The following is a 20,863-nucleotide window of genomic DNA, read 5'->3' as shown; positions in this document are numbered from 1 at the left end:
GAAGTTCTTTTAATGAACTCAAACTGAAGTCAACCTCTTCAGCATCAAGATCCTTCCAGTGATGTCACATGGCTGTAATTCACAAAAAACCCCAATCTCCAAAAGCAAGGGCAATCCAAATGGCCCTGGTGAGGTATATGGTGGTCATGAGTAGGCAACAAGACAGCACTAATGAAGAATTGTGCAAAATCAGAAGTATCAGAAAAGTGAATGACTGGAAAAGAAGGTTGGCTGGTCATAAAGCAAAGAGTAAGCAACGAATGGCTCAGATGCTCACTAATATCAAGAGGGCTCAAGGAAGGCACCCGGCACACCGGGCAAACAAAATGGTTGGGATCAGTTTTAGCGGAAGAGATTGCAGATCTGTGCAAGTATTGAAGTCTAACAATTGGTGTAAGTTAGTCTTGTTTTGGTCAAAAGGAAGAGAGATCAGTTTGGCAGGTCCATTCAGAAGGCAAGAACCAATGCTACGTGCAATGCCCAGAGGAGGTACGACAGGAGGTTAAAAGGATCAAGGGGCTAGTCCAGGACTCCCCTATCTGGAACATGGACAAAGTCTATGCTCAATTCCAAATAACTGTGAGAGAGGGAAAAGTGGCATCTAGGCAAAGGAAGATTAATGGTGAGTTTCCAATCATAACATGGCCAAAGAATCATTAGGTGTTCAGAAAACCCTGGGGAATATCCAAACGCAAAAGAGAACCACAGAATATTAGAGTGTGAAGAGACCTCAATGGCCATACTCAAAAAAAGAATGCCCTCTATAAAACCCTTGCTTGAAGGCTTCTACTGAGGGGGATCCTGCTCCCTCCCAAGGCAGCTCATTCTACTTTGGGATCGTTAGTAGGAAATGTTTCCTTTTTTCTAAACCTATTTTGGCCTCTTGGCACCTTCCTTTCTCCCTCCATGGCTGCTCCTGGTTCTGCCCTCTGGAGCCAATCAGAACAAGGCTTTTAAGTCCTTGAAGACAGCTATCGTGTACCCCCAGGAGCCTTCTACTCTTTAGACTAACCACCCCCGGTTCCTTCAACTAAGCCTCATATGGCATCAGCTCCAAGCCCTCTGCCATCCTGTTTGCCCTCCTCTGGATGCTCTCTGGCTATTGATGTCCTTCTGGAAGATGGCACCCCAAATGAAGGTGCTACTCTAGATGATGTATGACTAGGGCAACTTGCATGGGATTGATGCCTCCTTAGTCATGGACCCTGACGAGAATATGCCATTGAAAACCAGGTACTAAGGCAAGCAAGATGGAGAATGAAGAAAAGTCAGGAGGGAGTGATATCATGACAACTCCACACAGCGTGTGGGGAAAAAAGCCTCAAGCAAGTGCCATGAAGAAAAAGCAGAAGGGGGAAGAAAGGTGGTCAGGGAGAGGAGAGAAGTGGAGGGATGGCAAGGACTGTTCCCACCTTCCTTTGTTTGGGGGGTATATAGCATTTATTTCCACTGATATTTTGAGTTCATAGTAAAAAAAATTATTTCAGTGTGCCTAGATTTGGTTCCTTTCCAACCTAATCCGGGCCCCCCCCCCCATCATCCAAAACCAGAGTTCTCATTATAACCTTTTGTCTTTTCCTTTCTGGGTGGAATTCACTACGTGCATGTTCTATGCATGCACGGCGGGACCTACGTAACAGCCTGCAGCAGCAGAGGCCCCCTATGATACTTCAGCCTCTGGTAGGACAGATTTGAGTCATACAAATCCAGCTTCTCCTCTGGCATCTGGGATCCAGATCAGCTGCAACTCACTCCGCCTCGGCAGTGGTCTTGCAGTCCTCTCAGAGCGCAGGCAAGAGAGCTTCACTCTGAGAGATGGTGGCGGCAAAGAACTCTGCAGACAACTGTGAGGACTGTCACTTTCTAGATGTGAGTGGCTTTGCTTTTTCCCTTGTTCCACCAGATTTTGTCCAGGGCAGCAGAACTAGTAGAAACAACTCGGAAAGACTTCTTAGTGTTTTGACAGTGGTGTTTTTTTTTTCTTTCTCTGTGTGTGTGGTTTCTCTTTACTCTTTGTTTAGGGGGAGACGCCGAAGTCCAAAAAGAAGATCTGCAGGACGTTAAAGATTGGGGGGCTGGTCTTCGGTATCCTGGCTCTTTCCCTCACTCTCATATTTTTGGGGGGCAAGCACTTCTGGAACCTCGAACCCCAAAAGGTAAGGAAATACACCATGTTACCTAAATGCTTTCATTTCTGCAGACTCGAATGAAGTGGCCTATTTGCAGAATACTGTGCTTTATGCATTTTTTGAAAAGTCAGCTCCTGAGGTCGTGTGTCTATATTCTGGCGATGTGATAGAATCGGGATTTTGCTCTCTTATTTCTAACGATGTATCATGACTTCACCAAGGCGGGGAGTGGCCAGGGAAGGTACTCCTTGTATCTGAGTTTATGCGTGGGCTTCTGTACTATTCGCCCTTAAGGAGTTAAGAATCTTCACTGAAGCAAGGTTTATTGTGAGAAAATACTTTCCATCTTTCTTTCAATTATCTGGCTAGAAACTGGTGGAAAAGTAATTACCCTACCACCGAAGGAGAAACGGGCAGAAAGGGAACAGCGAGGGATTTGCAGAGATTATGTTTCTGCCTTAATGCATCTCCCATGTGAACAGGCAACAAGGGGGACCCCAGCAAGCCCAGGGAGTTGCTCCGATCCCTAGGATCACACTTGTGGTTTCTTTTTAATTAGCAGCTCTCAGGTCCCACTAACCGCAGCTGCCTCAGTCCCACCGAGACAGGAGCAACACAAGGCAGATGCAAAAGAAGTTCAATCACAGGCCCCGGGCACCTTAGCAATCCCTCGGCTAGCTGGGGCTGGCGTGGTGTTTGGAGGAATTTAGCCATGGTCTGGGTTTGCTTAGTACAAGGTGACTGATTGTCACTCCTTAAGCCCCACAAAATGCCAAGTCGCAATCCCACCCACAGAGAATCAGGAAGCACATTGTCATTTTGTGCTACATTGTACACTTCGTATTTGTAAGAGCCAGTGCAGCATAGAGGGTAGGGGGATGGCTTTGGAGTCAGGGAGACCCAGGCTAAAGTCCTCCCTTTAACATATGCTAGGGAGGTGACCATAGGTAAGTCACAACTCAGCGCCCTACTCGACTCTAAAACCACAGATTACAAGTCTTAGATAACAAATTGCCCATCTGTGTGGGTGAAGGGATTTTCCACACTGGAAGTTCCCTACGCTAATGAAATAACAAGTCTGGCAACTTCACTATCCCCTCCAAAAAAGACTATCCACACATGTACCCACTCAGTGCTCAGTAGAGTGGATAAACTGATGGATCTGGGATCAAAAGGACATATATTCAAGTCCTGTCCTGGCTAGCTGGGTGACAATGGACAAGTCATTTCACTTCTCGATAGCCCAGACAAATCTCTAAGACTTTGCACCAGGAATTCCCTATATTTATGAGATTACGAGCTTGTCCTGCCCTTCCCCAAAAAGTGTATCCACATTCATTGCTCTGTCTAAATATCCTTTCGGCCTTAGAAAGCTGACAACAGTTGGCCAAGTTTCCAGAATAAACCATTGTGGAGGGTGGAGGTGGAGGGTGACTGAAGCCCATCTTGCCTAGGCACAGCCTTTGGGAAGCAGAGTGTGGAGGGGGTTTTCTAGCCTTTTTGCTATTCTTCTTTTTCCCTATCTTTGGTTCTTAGTCTGTTGGGGTTTTTTGGGGTGGGGGGAGAGGGCATGGAGGGAGAAAAGCATGGAGCCAGGAAAATGATGAGAAGATGAAGGTTCCCCACAGAAAAAGGGGAGAATCCAGGAGGCAGAGCTGAGGATGAAGGGACAGAAGCCTGGGACAAAAGACCGGGTTGGAGAGAAGAGAGGGGTAGGAACTAGCAAGGGAACTGAGGCAGGGGCTGTCTCCCTCTCATCTTTGTGTCTTCAATGCCAAACATAGTGCCTGGCACATAGTAGGGCTTCATAAAAGCTTGCTGGATTGGATTGGACTCAGTTCAAAAAATGTTTTAATTGAAAATGAGTTGAATTGAAAAAGAAAAGTTCTATTTGTGCTTAATTGGGAATCCATATGCCTGAAGCTGGTCTTGATTTTTAAAATGAAGCCCAAAGGCTGCCCCTGTGGCCCTCTGGTGCCACCAACACCTCTCCCTTGCCACCCCTCCCCTGCCCCTTCCATTTTCTTTGGTCTCCAACAAAGTCTGCCCATGTTTAAGTAGGAGAGTAAAGACTAAAGGAGAAACAATGAAGGCTACCCTCCTCTCCAGCAGGATGCAGTTAGCAATCCTCCTCCATCCCAACGGCTCCCTACACAATGCCCAGAGCAGGCAGGGCAGCCAGGCAAGCAGATGAGGCAAGAGGGTCCTCAGGTAAACAAACACAGTTGCCCATGCTTTAGAATCCCTTAATTCCTCAGGTGACTTTCCAGTGGAACCATCAGCGGGGTGAGCCCCACACAGCAGAATCTCCCTAACAGAGGGCAATTCCACCTAAATTAGAGAAAAGCTAATCTTTTTGTTTCCACACACCCCCCCCCCCCCGAAAGGGCCAAGATGTGCTGAACTGAGGTGAGGGGTGGGGAGGGAAGGGTGGAGCAGGAGAAACGTGGCACCTCTAAATATAGGATCATGGGATATGCCTCAATGCAGGGGGCTTGGTCATTTTAATCATAGCAGCACAGGTAGTGGGTGCTGCTCTAAAGGGATTTCTGTCCTTTTAAAAAACTTACTGAGTCATCTGCCACAATGAGGTTCTGTAAGACTAGGTGGGAACCTGGCTTTTATCTTTACAACTGCATGGGGAGTGGCTCCCGGCCCCCCTTAGTCCCAACTCCAGCTGCAACCCCTGAAGACCCAATTCCCAAGAGCTGACAAATTCCAGCTGTGTTCCCAGATGTTCTTACTATTCCTTTCTGCTGCTATAGTCCCTTAAGAAGGCCACTTTTGGTTGATGACAATTGTGGCCAAAAGGGGCAGGGGGTGGAAGGGAGCAAGAAAGAAGAGCTGGGCTACTAACAATTCATCCATCTGCTCACAGGAGCAAACAAAGCCTGGTAGAGTGGAAGGCCCAACGGGCATCGTTGAAACCTCACTGCAGCTCTAATGAGGCCCATCAGTCAGCCCAAACTTCTTCCTGTCCCCTGTGGCTGCGAGAATTCTTCTCTTTATATCACCTGTTCTTGTCTCAGTGAGTAAGGGGCAGTCACATGCCTTGGTAACTCAGAACTAGAGGGTGTCTCAGAGTATGCACGAATGTGGCCGTCCCATACGAGTGTAGAGCTGATCAAAGATGCTGTCTCAGGGATGTGGCTCTGTGTAAAAGGCTGCTCAAAGCTCACCTCCTAACAGGCCCCTAAGCAATGGGCTGCCGTATGCCACCAGGACTAATGGCAGTTAGCCCTCCATCTCTTTCTCCCTTTCCTATGGTGAGCTAGATTTAGCAATTAGATGATGAAGGCCTGTGCCTGCCATGTGTCCCTAGGGAATCTAGATGGAGCCCCATCCATGTAGTCCAAGCCTTCAGAAGCAGCCATTGAAATCTGATTGCTGGAGTTGAGCTCATTCTGTGACCTTGCTAAGCAGTGAGCTTCATGAGGCCTCCACTCTGGAGGCCATGATAGGACTGTAAGCATGGGGATGGGGGGCATGAGAACTTTCCCATTCTCACAGCAGCTACAGGCAGCCTAAGGCCCCCATGAGCCTCCCTTTCACATTGCCCTCATTGAGCTTTTTCCAGAGTTTACTCAGTCTTGGGACAGATCAGATTCTGAGGAGGATTTCAAGAGGAAAAGTGGGTGGGGCTGAGGATAAAGGTACAGGTAGCATGGCCAAATGAAGGAGAACGTGCCCTTCAGATGCATGGCTTGTGGAAAATTCCAGTTCTGAGGGCACAGCCAAGTTCTCCTGGCTGCCTTTAGAGCCTGTGGGGCTGTTGACTAGAGAAAGCTGATGCTGCTGAGCCACTTACTGACAGAGGGGACATTTCTGCTGTCCTAGGGCTGCCTCCCATTATTGGTGTCTGCTCCCCACCCCCCCAAACACACACACCCCCACCTTATTTTGTTTTCATACATCTGTTTAAAATAAGCTGTATTTATGTAAAATCCCACATCTGCTGTTGACATTTTCATTCCAATAAGTCCTCTTCCTCCTAGCCCTTCCCCCTCCACCTCCCACCTTGTATGGACAAAAGATTCAGATTTCATCTCCTAAAGGGAGTTCGAGGCCCACTTGAACGTCTTCTCTTCGACATTTTAAAACACACACACACACACACACACACACACACACACACACAGCCCAAACAAAGTTTGAGGAGATGGGGAAGACTGAGCCCAGAGGAAACCAGCTGATCCCTACCACCTCTCAAGCAGCACACTGACTCGAGAAGACCACTAGTGTGTGACCTTGTGCCTTTTGGGCTGGCTTTACCCAATGGAACACAGACCTGGGGTTCCTAGAAATTGCCCAGGGTCTTGGAAGACCCTCTCTAAAACTTCGTAAGTAAGTTCTGGTGCTTCTTGGACAATGTATTTTGAGCATTTTGCCCACCTGGAAGGAAGGAAATGAGAAGAAGTGAGCAGAGGAACTCTCAGGCGCCAGGTAGAGAAACCTTTAGAGTAGATGAGAATAGAATTTTCTGTGGCAAGGTTGGGTATGTGTGTGTGCCTGTCATGAGTTCTGTGCAGGTGAATCAGGGGGGCTGGGAGGCTTGGACCAGAGGGCCCAATCAGGCTTCCCCTGATTCCAGTAACTACAAGTTGAGGGTAATAGGTAGGCATTCCTCCAGGGCACCTGGTTGCCTACAAAAGCTGGTAGCCACTGGTCCTTAGGTGCCCTAAAAGCAAGTCACAAATTCCTAGAGGCAACTTCTCAGCTCCTCCTCCACACAGCCCTGGAAGTAGCTGCCGCCCCCATTCACACCTCCCCCAATCCTGCCTGAGGAATCAGCAGAGAAACCAAGGTCCCTGAGAGTTAAGAGAACACAAGGAACAAAAGGAGAGGACCAGGGTTAGCCAACAAGGCTCTGCCTCAGAGCACCAAAATTGATGGGATACAGCAGCTAGAAACAACTGAGCTTAGCACCTAGTTAGCAAGAATATTTTAATGAAAATAGGAAGCTATCACACTGCAATCAGACCCCCAAGTGAGCTCCTCCCTAGTGGACCTGCCTTCCCCCACAAGCATGCTATGTGTCACTTGTTCCAGGTGCTGCACTGAATTAAGTCAGGAGGCCTGGGTTTGAATCCCACTCTATTGATGACTCTCTCTGTGATCGTGGACAAGTCTTTTTTCCCTTCTCCAAGCCATCAGCTTCTTCCTTTGTCCGGAAGAGGAAAGGGTTGGATTAACTGATCTTGAAGGTCACTTGCATTTTTAACATTCTATAAAGCAACAACTCTAAAGTAGAGAGTCGAGGTCTCAGAGCAAGGGGTGATTGTGCTCCCCACCAGTGAGCTGTAGCTGTCCTTTCAAACATGGCTCAGTGCTTCCAGAAGACTCTCACTTGCCTAGTCTGGGTGGGGTTTTTCTTTACTTCATCAGGCTTGGCCAGAGACCTCTTTTCTTCACTCTTCTTCAGGGCACATAAGAAATATAGATTTCCTTCCCAAGCTCCCATTGGTCCCCCCCTCCCCTCCCCACTGCTCCAGCAAACTGCTATCTGGAGAAGCATTTGCATTCACATCCTTAGGGGGAGGAATGGGCTTCGCTTTCTTTTGCTGCCACGTCGACCCCATCAGCTCTGTTAGAGTTCCCTCTTCCTCCTCCTGCATTCCAAGAACCAAACTCACACTTGGATAGCAACTCCCACTGGACCATCTCCTGCTTGAGCTACTCACGGACAGTTCACACTGATTAAGTAGAAAGCAAGCATGGGATGCTGCAAACACAGATGGGTTGGGTGGCCGTCTAGGGCGCCAATGACGAAGGAATGAGCCTTCAGAGTGGACTGCCCATGAGCGACTGGTAGTGCAATTGGGCCCATGGGGGACGGTAGCTCAGATGCCAGAGCCACGACTTTGGACGCCTTGTTAGGAGCAGCAAAATCGTTGTTTCCAATCATGTTGCACTAGCCCATGTGATAGAATTTTGAGATGCTCAAGGACTAGCAGAATCCTTGGATGTCATAACTCCCTGACTAGAAATCATCCTCAGGTCATCTCTCCAGCCCTGTCCCAGGGACCAAGCTGGTCTCCCCCAATCAAATAAAGCCATCCCTGTACCAAGCTTGCTCCAGTCCTAAGAGAGGGCACCATCAACTGCTCAGCCAACCAATGGTCTGACAGTAAAAGCAGCAAAGAACTAGCCAGGGAGACACAGCTGACCCAAAGGCCAAAGAAGGGGAAGGGGAAGGGTGAAAACTTCTCAAGCTCTGGATCTGCAGATGCAAACAGCAGCTCCTGAGACCAACCTTGCTGAAAAGGAGGAATGTCTGCACGACTTAAGCCAGATTTTTTCCATACTTTGAAAGGGGTAATTGAAGATCCAGGAGACCAGGCTCCTCTAGGAAAAAAGTCTACTAGCACAGGTAACTCACTACCTGGAGGTCATTTCCTAGCCATCAGGCCCCTCAGATATGAAATAGCCTGAGGTGCACTGCACTCCCTCAAATGCCCCCTGCCCCCCACAAATGAACACCTGCCAGCTGCTATTCTGAGCACACATTTCAGCTTCCGGAAATGTACCCCATGAGGAGACATTGAAGGATGAAGGCTGGGGAAAAAAGCAACCAGATTAATCACAGATTTCAAAGCCCAAACACCTCCAGACCAAATGTCCTCCACTGTTTCTGAACAGACTAAACCTACTCACCCCTAAACAGATTTATCACACCAAGGTCTGCAGCAATGGTACCCTTCAGAGAAGCTTTATTTTCCAATCTCCAAGACCATCGCAAACAAAGGAGACAGAAAAAAATGAAAACCCATGAAAAATGGATGATGAGGCTCATTTACCGCCTGAGTAGAAGGATTAAAATAGATTGGGGAAGGAATTTCTGGGCAGGAGAAAAAGGAATGTGTCTGTATCGTGGCCACCATGGTTTGGTTTGGTTTTTTTTTTTTCAATGTGGTCTTACACTTTGCAATTCCTGTGACTTAACTGCCAGATCATCTCATTGCACTCTTAATTGGGTTTGCTGTCCCCTGATTAGCTTGAGCAGAGTAGGAAGGGAGCCAGAAAGCAAATGGGGCAGGGGTGGGGGATGTCAAAGAGAAATCCCCCCCTTCCCAACTTTGCCACTAGCTGGTCCTGGCATAAGCAGCTTGGTTCTTCCTTAGTTTGATATTGGGTAAGACAAAGCAAATTTGGTCCCCTGCTCCTCTTTGGAAAGTCCCTATCTGGACCAGTTAACATAGCAGACTAGAGTTTGATGCCAATGAGGCCAAGGCTGTGAGCTTGGTTCTTAGACAAGCCAGCCTGGAGATGTTCCAGGTGCACCCATTTGCAGATGACCTTTGCAGAGACTACTAAATGAGATCCATAAGCAATCAGAAAAGTTTAGTCTAACTATCCACACGGGAAAGGCCAAGTGAGCGAAAAATGCCTATTCTTCAGACTATGTATTGCAGTAGGCGGGAGGGTGCAGAAACCAGGCTGTTAGTATATTGATCTTAGATAGACACTGCAAATGAATGATAAGCTGGGCCCAGAAAGGAACAAGAGAGTAGAATAGGCTGGCTGGCCTTGGAGAAGCTGCACAGAGCTTACCATGACCCCAAACTTCTACCTGAAACAAAGGCTCATCTTTTTAACACCTACATTCTTCCAGTGATAATGCACAGATGTACACCACGAATTAAAATTCCTGGTCGCCCAAACGGCAACGGGGAGATATATAGTGAGCATACACAGATTTATGAGTGATAGCACAGAGTGGTGTAAGACATATCAAAGAGGTGCATACTGGGAAAAGGAGATGTGTGATTTTGTACTGATTGCTAAGGATAATGGATGGACAGCCTAAGTGCTACACCAGTACACACATAACATCCGGAGACCTAACAGAATGTCCCCACACACTGGAGAGAGCCCTTGTGGAGAACTTAGGAGAGTACATGGATAAGGGTGTCATAGGATGAGAAGATGTGGGTGGAAACTGTGCCACTTGAGAGAGATCCCCACCTAGGATGAGATCACAGATCCCCAGATGCATATGAGCCAACCAGCCCATGCAGAGCCTATGACTGTTCTGCAGACAAGGACTGTGCCCCCCCCAAAGCTGAACAGGCATTTCCCAAACATGGGTGTGCTCCATAGGAAAGTAGATAAGAGATGGAGCCCCTCAAACCCATCCTCACACATTTCAAGGCACTGGAGGATAGCAGATCGGGGCACCATCCCAGCCCCGCAGCCTCAAAAGCGCTTCTCGCACTTATGGAATGCCAGCTTGTACTAGCATTGAAAATAAGCTAGCTCTGGGGCAGATGGAGTCCTCTGTAGTTAGGACCATAGGAATCCAAGTTCGAAGGGACCTTAGAAGTCACCTAGACCTAGTGCCCCATTTTACAGAGGAGAAAACTAAAGCCAAGAAAGGCATACTGACTTTCCCAAGGTCACACAGGTGGGTCGTAGGAAGCAGAGCTGATATTTGAACCCAAGTCCTCAGTCTCTAAATCAATCAGGTGGCTGAGAGGATACCTCAGTGGACTTGAAGTAAGGAAGTCTTGGGTTCAGCTCCTTCCTCAGACACTCGCTGTGTGTCCTTGAAAAAGTCATTTCATACCTCTTGGCCTCATTTTCCTCATTGAAAGTCAGCAGAGAATAAACTTGATGTCCCTAAGATCTATGATCCTATAAAACCCCAGGTTCCTTCCTTCTACAGCACTACTCTGCCTCCCATTGTTACCAAGCCAATCGCAGAGTCAGCAACTACCAGCACAGCAACAGTGATGGAGGGAGACAGTCACAAAGGTAGCTCCAACAAAGAATATTCCCTGAGAAACTTGGAAAATCATTGCGATCTGCTGAGCTTAGCACCGTTGCCACTTTCCAATAATATTTATCTGCAAGGTGTCCAAGCAGGGTGCATTGCCAAACATGCCGGAAAACTCATTCTCCCGGAGAACGAAATTCGAAACGTCTCCAGTCCAATTTCAGAGTCTTCCTCCGATGATTGAAAATGCAGCCTGCACTTTCCTGGGGCCCAGGTAGGCAGCACTCCAACATCCAGCCCCTGGTCTCTAACCTCATTTTTCCATGCACCAATCCATCAACGGCGGTACTGATGAAACACCACTACGGGCAGTGGTGGTGAAGTTTATCTCAGGGACTGAGAGTATTTCTAACACAAATTCTGCCCTGTTGGGAGACCTGACAAGGCTGAATCTGAGCTGGATGCTTCTCCTACCTTCTCCCCCTGAACCCCCCCATAGGTCCAGCTGACAGAGAGCTCGATTTGTTACTCTGGGTAGAGGTTTCTCTTTTCTCAAGCTGGCTGCGGAGCTGAAACCAAGGACATATTTATAGCTAGGAGCAAATACCGAGCCTAATGGAATCTGCTACCTGTCACCAACTAGCTCAGGCTTCCTTAGTTAACTCCATGCCTGCCATAGATCTTGGGGGGGAGGGCTTTTCTCTTCCCTTTCTGCCTCCCAGTTGACCTTGCCCATTTGCTTGAAAAAAAGAATCTCCTTCTGGCGAGACCAGGCCCATCCCCCCCAAAAAAGGAGTCATTCCACAAATGTTTGTGGGAACCTACTGTGTGCACAGGAAGGCCCCTGACTAGCCATCATGGGGAGGGGAGGGGGAAGAAGAAAGCAAACTATTTCAGACCCAGTCTCTTGTTTTTCAACTTTGTCGGCCTCTTTTCAGGCTCCAAATAATCTTTGTTACAGCAAACTCTTCCAACTTATTTCTCTGCTTGAGTTGAGGACAAACTGGCCAGGTTAAACCAATAGTAGAATGCAGATATCTGTAGACAACAAAAACACAGGCTACATCGGACTGTCACTGAGGAGATGCCATTTGAAGGAGATGCTGTCCCTCCTGAGGGCATGCTTTCGAAGGCTCACAACTTTCCAAGGTCTCATTCAGAAAAGAAAAGAAGTTTGCTGAAACCAATGGCCACAGAACTCCTAACAGCATGGTTAAAACAGGCTTCAAGGTGTGGAGTCGGGTTATATTAATATTCCTTAACTAGCTCATTCTCTGAGATTGGTCATTCCAGTCCTTGGGACTGGAGGAGTTTAGATGTCCCCCTATCAAAATACTCCAAGACACACAGTAGTAAACCATGCAGACACTATAAGGCATGCCTTTGTAGACATGTAGTAGGATAAGTGGTGCTGCATGTGAAAGAAGCATGAGATTTGGAGTCAAGAGACCTGGGTTCAAAGCCCAACTCTGCCACTTATTCCCTTTCCCACCCAAGAGCTCCCTTTTCTAAGCCATAAAAAGAGAGGCTTGGATTGGAGGGCCATGCTCTGTGATCCTGCAAATGTCAGGTACTTGAGGCAAGCTCCCAGGAAGACAACCTAAATAAGGAAAATCGAGGCTAGAAAAGATTCTGAATTATTCGGCCAGAAGAAAAGAAGGCTGAGCAGGAACAATCAATGGTTTTCAGGGATTTAAATGGTAGGAATAGGGCACCATCTACTCTCCTTTCTCCCTGCTGGAGCCAAAGGAGAGGAAACAAACTGAGTCTATGACAAAAAGCTCAAAGGAAGTTCTTTTAGGTGCCAAAGGCTTTGAGCCACTGAAAGGGACGAGGGACACTGTGAAATCTCCTTTTGCTGGAGAGTCCTAATAGGCTGCAGCTCCCCCTTCAGAAAGTTTTAGGTGATGCCTACCTGGAGAGGGTGGTTAACTAAATGAACTTTATGGGTCCACCGATCAAGAGAACGATAAATATTCCCTGCACTTAACACAAGGGGGCAACATTTTACAGCCTCATTGGTCTATTTCAAGGTGTTTTAATATTTAGTCAAGGTCTACAAACGGAGCTGCTGGAACTCAGCCCGCAAATTTCTCAGGAGCAAGCCCCAGAGGCCTTGCTTCTAGAAAGCCTGCCTTTCAGCTTTATGATCTCAAAGCCCCTCCCTTGGCTTTCAGAGTCACAGCATTAGCAGGAGAGAGCTACCCAGACAGCTCCATCATCACCTGGGCCTTGGGGGAAGCAATGGAGCAAAGGTAAATGCGCCTTACATGGTACCAAAAAAAGAGAATATTCTGAGTATCTCAGAGCTGGCTTTCCTCCTTGTCCCCCCAGATCTATGATGTAGAGCATACATTCTTCAGCAATGGGGAGAAGAAAAAGATCTTGATGGAAATTGACCCTGTAACCAAAACAGAGATTTTCCGAAGTGGAAATGGCAGTGACGAGACATTGGAAATCCATGACTTTAAAAATGTAAGTTGGATATCTCCCCCTTCTAGTTTGTCCAAAGTCCGAGTGTTTGACCTGATGTAGCAGAGCCTGTTGTGCTCCTATTTTATTTTTAAGCCACAACTTTGGGTTGGAACTATTCTAACCAACGCCCTAGAGGAAAAACGTCCATTTGTTGCTCAGTTCTGCCGTTTCAGGGAGTGGGGCTTTGTGTCTTTTTAGGGCTACACCGGTATCTTCTTTGCTGAACTCCAAAAATGCTTCCTGAAAACTCAGATTAAAGTAATCCCTGATTTTGATGAAACTGAGATGGAAGACGCTGAGGTAGGTATGCCATTGTTTCTCTCATGCCTGCAGCACCTAAGCTCCAGATCCTGACACATGCTGCCATTCACATATATAGCCCTACAATTTCAGCTGAGCTTCTAGGAAGAAAGGGACAGGGCTTCGATGCTTCAGGAACTCAAAGATGTGTTACTTTCATCTATGGAAGTTCTCTCTCTACTAACCTGGAGAGCAAGCCTGCCATTACATAGAGTGTAGCACAGCAAACTACACTGGTTTGGGAGTCCGATGGATTCAATTTGAATCTCAGCTCTTTTATTTATTGCCCATGTGACCCTGGGCACTTAACTTTCTGAGCCTCAGTTTCCTCATCTGTAAAATGAAGGGCTTGGACTAGATGTTAGTAATACTTTCTCCATCACTTTCTTAGGTCTTTACAATCAACAACACAATAAATCAGGCACTTATTTGTAGCATGGTAGGCCCTGCCCAAGCTTGTGCTCTGCTGGCAGAGCCTAGGATCCCCTCTATACCACCATGAGGTGTCAGAAGAGGCCTTTAGCAGAGAAAATAAGGGATGACTTCAAGGAAAACCAAGTCAGCCCTGTCCAAAACAAGGTGGTAGAAAAGTTTACATGGTCAAGGGCAACAATTCACTGGTCAGTGCCAGTCTCTTGCCACATATAGCCACGGTGACCTTTATTTTATGCTCTCCATTCATTTGTACCCTCCTTTCCATGGAATTTCTGACATCATAGTCAGTCCTACCTGGGCTTCATTGAAGAAGAAAAGGTCAAGACCAAGGAAGGGGAAGTCAGCTCTGATGCAATAAGAACCTTGAGCAGTTCAGATTTCAAAAGGTTATTTGTTCCCTCCAGCCGCTTTGCTTGCAGCTAGACCAGCACACCTAGGTAGAAATCAACAGCCTGAGATGTGAAAATTGACAGACTATAAAGAGAATGGGCACAGGGTCCCCCTCTCTCTACTGCTATCCCAACTCTGCCTTTCCTTGCTCTCCTTCCCCAGCAGCCCAGTCTTTATCCTAACCATTTTTCCTCACCTACTGCCTGACGTAGGTCCTACCAAGGGCCCCACTGGCCCCACTGGCCATGCTGGTAGCACACTCTGAGCTAAAGGTGACTGATCCCTATTATTAGAGGATTTTTTTAAAGGACAATTACAGAGAGACAAAAAATGCTGCTGTGACCTCAAGGTCTTGGTCAGAACATTCAAGGAGTATTTTTAAAGATACAAATCAGTGCAATCAAGAAACAGGATGGTAATTACTAGAGGAGGGACAACTATGACCCAAAGTGGGACATGGAGAAAGCTGAATCAGCAGATACTCAGTCTTGTGCACCAATTTCAGCAGAAAATAGACATAGTATTTTGGAAGAGCTACACAGCCAGCCTCTAGAGCTTTCCATTAATCAAGAAGCATTTCCAGGATTTATTTCTGCATGGGCCCTCATGGGGCTCTCGCCCTGATCTATTCTTCAGTCCATTTTGCCAAATCTTTGCAAGATTTTCAGGTTTCCTTCCACTCATGCAGATCTGTGAGTGGTCTGCACCTTCTAGTCTGTGGACACCGAGAGAGAGAAAATGACTCCTCAAGCTTACACAGCCAGTAAGGGGCAGAGAGGAAACTTGAACCCAGGTCCACCTGTCTCTGAGCCAGCTCTCTATCTACTAAGCACACTGTCTCTCCAGCTTTCCCATCCATAGGAAAATGATACTGAGACCATATATTTGGGCACAGGCAGGTTCCAAGTTATTTTCCTGGTAAATCAATGAGTCGAAAGGACACAAACCCTCTTACTGATATTGCCTGCACAAAACCTGCAAGTGACATGTACCAAGTATCAATGTCTTGCTAATGACTCTATTCAGTATGACAACTTCATCTTGTACAGACAGCTCCTTTCATGGCATACCAAGGTCCTTACAAACTTTTAATCACAAGACAGCATAGGGTTTAGTATTATAAATTACTTGGGGAAACTATGCAAAGGCATTCTACAGAGAATAAATTAGAGTGTTGAAATCATAAAGCTTAGAACAGAGAAAGAATGAAATTGAGAGATCTCATCATTGGAAGGGTGAGTATTAGGGAATGTCTTAAGGCAAGAAGATAAGTCAATAAGGAGGCCTGAATGCAGGAATAACATCCTCACAGAGCCCAAGAAATAGTGGTGGTGATCAGACATCTTCAAAGGTAGCAATGCTCCCAGCCTCCCCAGTGAGGCTATGGCCCTAGATGTAAGACCACTCTTTCAAGGCTATCTTTACAAATAATCACTGTCTCCATGATCTGGGACTGAGTGAGAGCAGAGGAGCCCCACCCATCAGGTGGTGACAGTGACTGCCAACATGGGGAAGGAGAGCCACTTGAGAGCCACACTGGGTACAGAGTGAGCATGGTCCCAACAATGGACTAAGGACAGGGGCCAGACTGGCCATGGGGATTTTAAAAGGTGGCAAAGGACATTATTCCAAGATGTACAGTTGCTTCTAGGTCCCAGGGTAAGAAATGAAGGCATCAGAAGCCTGTTGTTGGGTTTGACATGATATAAAAACCTCTGTCAACCTATCTCAGTATCCCTCTCTGTAAAACAAGGGAGTTGAATGAAAAAGGTTCCTTCCAGTTCTAAATCTGTGCTCCTATACCGTTGCTTCCTCGAACCAAGCTTTGACATCCTTGTACCTCCCTAAGCACCTAGGTGACACACTGCATAGAGGGCTGGTCTTGGAGGCAAGAAGACATGAGTTCAAACTTGTCTTAGACATTAGCTATGTGACCCCAGGCAAGTCATTTAATCTCATTCAGTCTGAATTTCTGAATTCTCTCCTATGTAAAAAAGGGAATAATAATGACACTGAGGAGACTCAAATGAGAGAACATAAGGGCTTGGCAAACTTTAAAATGCTATCTAGATGCTAGCTGTTATGGTTGTTGTTAGCTCAACCCAGATCTCGCTCACACATCAAAGGTGACCTGCAAGGTTACTGGGTTTGGGTTTCTCTCCCCACCTTCCACTCACCCCAACTACATTCCTTTTCCAGAATGACGAAATCACAACAACCTACTTTGAGCAATCTATGGTTTGGATTCCAGGAGAAAAGCCTATTGAAAACAAAGACTTCCTGAAAGGCTCCAAAATCTTTGAAGTCTGCCAGAATGTGAGCATACATTGGATCCATCCCACACTACTAACAGGTATGAAGTTGTCCTCCCTCCAAAGACAATGCGGGTTAACGATCTCCGGATCTGGAAGCAGCCTTTCTTGTAAAGCAAAGTCTAGTTTCCTAGATGAGACAGTACACACTAACTGCCAGAAAAGAGGGGGTTTTCACAGCCAAGTTAGAAATCAGAGAAATTTATGCTGACAGGCTCTTAAACATAGCGGCAAGGGTAACACCGCCCTAATGTGGCTAGTGATAGCAAAGAGGCAATCTGTCTTTCATTACCCATCTGTATTCATTCCACCTGATGTACCAGCTCATCACACAGACTTCTGCAGCTCCAGACCTAGAGCAAAGATCAGTGGCAAAGTGGGCCTCCACAGTGAGGCAAGAGCCCAGGTCACTCTCCCTGGAAGACGGGACACCTGCTGTGTTTCTGCCTCTCCAGTGGCAGAGTGGAGAAGGCCAATGAGCACCTCCTATGGTCACCCCAGGTGAACGGAGACCTTGGTGGCCCCATTTCTAGACATCACAGAATAAAGCTGTAACTAGGAATGTTTTCTCCTAGGGCAAAAATAGTTTGGGGAAGAATATTTTTTTAGTGACTATAAAGATAACAACATCTGTGCTTGGGTAGCTGGTAAACTATTAGCTTTGAAAATATCCCTCTTTAGTACATCAGCTAAAGGATGTGAGTAATTTACCCCTACGAAAGCTACTAAGGAAAAACCCTCCAAGCACAAATCCTTCCGCTGCTGAGGCCCCACTGAGCCTGCAGAGAGATGTTGGCACAATACTAACATTTGTCGTCTCAGCTTCTGAATTTCAGGACTTTGAGGGAGGAAATGAAAATGTCCACTTTCTCACAAACCGAAAAAGTGGGATTGACCTCAATGAGCAGTGGATGGACCCAGAAGTGAAGCCTGGGAAGAAACGACAGAGCCGACAGCTAGCTGAAGAGGATCTCCCAGTGAACGACTATGTAAATTTGGGGGTTAGGTAACGACCAGCTCTTTCATGATGTGCTCAGACCTTAGATCAGGAGTTTCTAAAATGCTTCCGACAGCCCACGTGCTTTAGTTTATCCCAAAGCTTTCCCACCACAGCTCTGCTGAAAGGTTGGGGTAACCTGTTTATAGACCTCACCCACTTAATCTGCGGTTAGAAGGGAAAAGGGGGATCATTACAAAATGGCAGGGAACCTCCAAAAGCAGCCCTATTTTTAACACCATTTCAAGTCACATTCATTAGAATGGCAATGATAGCAAAAGAGGTTGTTTTATAAACTTGGATGGTACCACAGGGGAAGGGAAACGAATTTTATTTTATATATTTTTTTAAGCAATTGGGGTTAAGTAACTTGCTTAAGCCAGTTATTTCTGGGTGTGGTGCTAAGTATCTGAGCCTGGATTTGATCCCCAGGTCATCCCGACTCTGGGGCCGGTGTTCTTACTCGCTGAGCCACTCGGCCGCCCCTAAGCAATTGGGGTTAAGTAACTGCTCAAGGTTACACGGCCAGGTGTTTCTGGGTGGATGCTAAGTGTCTGAGCCTGGATTCGATCCCCAGGTCATCCTGACACTGGGGCCGGTGCTCTTACTTGCTGTGCTACCTGGCCGCCCCAGGAAACGAATTTTATAATAATTTTGTAGATCACTATTGGCTTACTTAAAAAATCATGAAGGGTGATGTTGACCAGGGAATTTAATTACCTACCTGGCCTTCCTTCCAAGTAACCTGTAGCTCTCTCGTTTTTGGGTGGGTCTTCTGTGTACTAGGCCTAACCTCTTCAAGTCAACTTCTTTATTTTTCTTGCAGACCGAAAATGGAGTCGAATTTGACCCCATGCTGGATGAAAGAGGTTATTGTTGTATTTACTGTCGTCGGGGTAACCGCTATTGCCGCCGGGTGTGTGAGCCTTTACTGGGCTTCTACCCCTACCCGTACTGCTACCAAGGAGGGAGGGTCATCTGTCGGGTTATCATGCCTTGTAACTGGTGGGTGGCGCGCATGTTGGGGAGGGTCTAGTGCCAAACTTAGGCACCATGCAAGTAAGCCAATCCATGATATCCATGTGTAACCCAGCGAATGTATGCCTGGGAGGTACTTGGCTACTTGCCCTCTATGGCTATTATGTAGTTACCTTCTTATTACTATGATAAAAATGCATGTGTCATCAACAGCCTGATTCTTGCCAAATATTCTCCATGCATCGGGGCAGAAAGTCCTCCCTGATCACCTTTTCACCCCAAAATGGTGCAGATTTGTCTTAACACGGGCAAGTTCAGCAGAACATCTGCAAATATGTGGGAGCCTGCAACCAGCTAGGGAGAGGAAGGATGGCAGGCAGGATTCTCAAATACTGCCTTTTATGATGCTATATAGAGAATACAGAAATGAAAGGCTGATAATAAAATATTACCATAGCTGACTCATAAAAACGTTCCTTCTCCTTTGTATTTAATTATCTGAAAGACAGACGGTAGATTGACCTGAGCATCTAATAAAGCCTAGGTCCAGCAGTGAGAAGCTCAACAATTTTCCATTAACAGATTACCACTGCTCAGACTCAGCAAAAAGGGAGACCAGCATTCAGAGTCCAAGTGTCATCCTAGCCCTGTCCACAGGAACACTCCTCCTCTTGGCCAGATTTCTCTTTTCATAACTTACAGGGCTGACCTTTGTTTCGATGAGCACCTAGTTAGGGGCTGTTCCAAGGCTATTGTCTGGGGAACTGGGATTCATAAGTATCATTCACCCTGAACACAAGGGTTTTTCTAAGTTTCAAAGGGGAGGGGGCAAGGAAAGAGAGTGTCTTCCCCAAATTGCACGGGACTAGCATTCTTCTTTACCTTCTAAAAAGGAGGCCCAAGCCAAGTTTCTGGTTACCTGGTACTTTGGCCAAGAATGACATGGAGAGGGTAAGTCTGCCTCTGTGTCCACTTCTGATCTCAGTAATAAAGGTGCACCGATCTTAAATGACCCCTCTACTTCCATTTGGAGAAGGTCCTCTCTGCTCCATAACCTCAAAGCTATTGTGCCATGAAAATAACTGGCATTTTCTATCTACAAAGCATTTACAAATACTAAATAGCTACCAAGATGCCTGGCAGACAGGAATCATTTTCTCTTTTTCAAAAATGAAGAAGCAAAGATAAGAGAATTTACAAAAAGCTGAATTAAAATGAACCAGCCGGTCCCTGTTTCTTGAGTACTGGGGGATAAAATAAGTGCAAAGATACCCGAACCATCATCCATCCATCCATCCATCTGTCCATCTATCCATCCATCCATCCATCCATCCATCCATCCATCCATCCATCCATAATAAGACACAAGCATGCATAGGCAAACCTCAGTTGTACAGCTGTGCTACATATACAGACATTCATACCAACATACACGTACACATCCATCCATCCATCCATCAATCAATCCATTCATCCATCCATCCATCCATCCATCCATCCATCCATCCATCCATCCAAGCATGTGTTTCTAGAGTCCCTCCTCTGGGTACAGAGCTAGACTAGGGGCTTTTGTTACTTTAGAGTCGTTTTGGATGTAGCCAAGTCTTCCTGACCTCATTTGGGGTTTTCTTGGCAAAAATACTGAAGTAGCTTGGCATTTCCTTCCCCAGCCCATTTTGCAGACAAAGAAACTGAGGCAAATAGGGTTAAGTGACTTTCCCAGGGTCACACAGCTAGGAAGTATCTGAGGCCACATTTGAATTCATGGAGATGAGTCTTCCCAATTCCAAGGTCAGTGCTCTATCCACTGTACCACCTAGCTACCCCTAGCAGGGGCTGGAAATACAAAAATAAGCCCTGAAGGGGCTTACATTTTGGTGGTGAAACAATATGTATGCATACAAGTAAACAAAAAAAAAGGCAGGGCTGGGGAGATATCAACAAAGGCCTCAAGTGAAGAGCGGTACTGAAAGGGGGCTTTGGAGGTAGTTAGGGAGTTAGGGGCAGGGATCCTATTACCCTAAATGAGGAATAAGACACAAGCATGCATAGGCAAACCTCAGTTGTACAGCTGTGCTACATATACAGACATTCATACCAACATACACGTACACATACATACACACATACA

At 46.6% G+C, this 20,863-nt stretch overlaps 1 protein-coding gene across 2 annotated transcripts; it reads left to right on the top strand.

The window, feature by feature from the left end:
- Positions 1-1,682: 1,682 nt before the first annotated feature.
- On the top strand, positions 1,683-19,203 carry TNMD (tenomodulin). Of its 2 annotated transcripts, none has more exons than XM_069065275.1 (7): positions 1,683-1,869; positions 2,022-2,156; positions 13,180-13,320; positions 13,519-13,620; positions 16,645-16,798; positions 17,580-17,763; positions 18,581-19,203. In XM_069065275.1, exons 1-7 carry the CDS (start codon positions 1,816-1,818, stop codon positions 18,840-18,842), a joined length of 1,032 nt encoding a protein of 343 aa, XP_068921376.1. In that variant the 5' UTR covers positions 1,683-1,815; the 3' UTR covers positions 18,843-19,203. The 2 variants fall into 2 exon arrangements, with proteins under 2 accessions (XP_068921376.1, XP_068921377.1); XM_069065276.1 differs by having other exon boundaries at positions 1,685-1,869; positions 17,580-17,746.
- Positions 19,204-20,863: the final 1,660 nt, after the last annotated feature.

This window comes from Petaurus breviceps, unplaced genomic scaffold (assembly GCF_028583685.1).
Source record: "Petaurus breviceps papuanus isolate PSGF00001 unplaced genomic scaffold, PetGlider_PUasm1.0 90681, whole genome shotgun sequence".
Classification (NCBI taxonomy): domain Eukaryota; kingdom Metazoa; phylum Chordata; class Mammalia; order Diprotodontia; family Petauridae; genus Petaurus; species Petaurus breviceps.
This window is presented reverse-complemented; position numbering and strand designations above follow the sequence as displayed.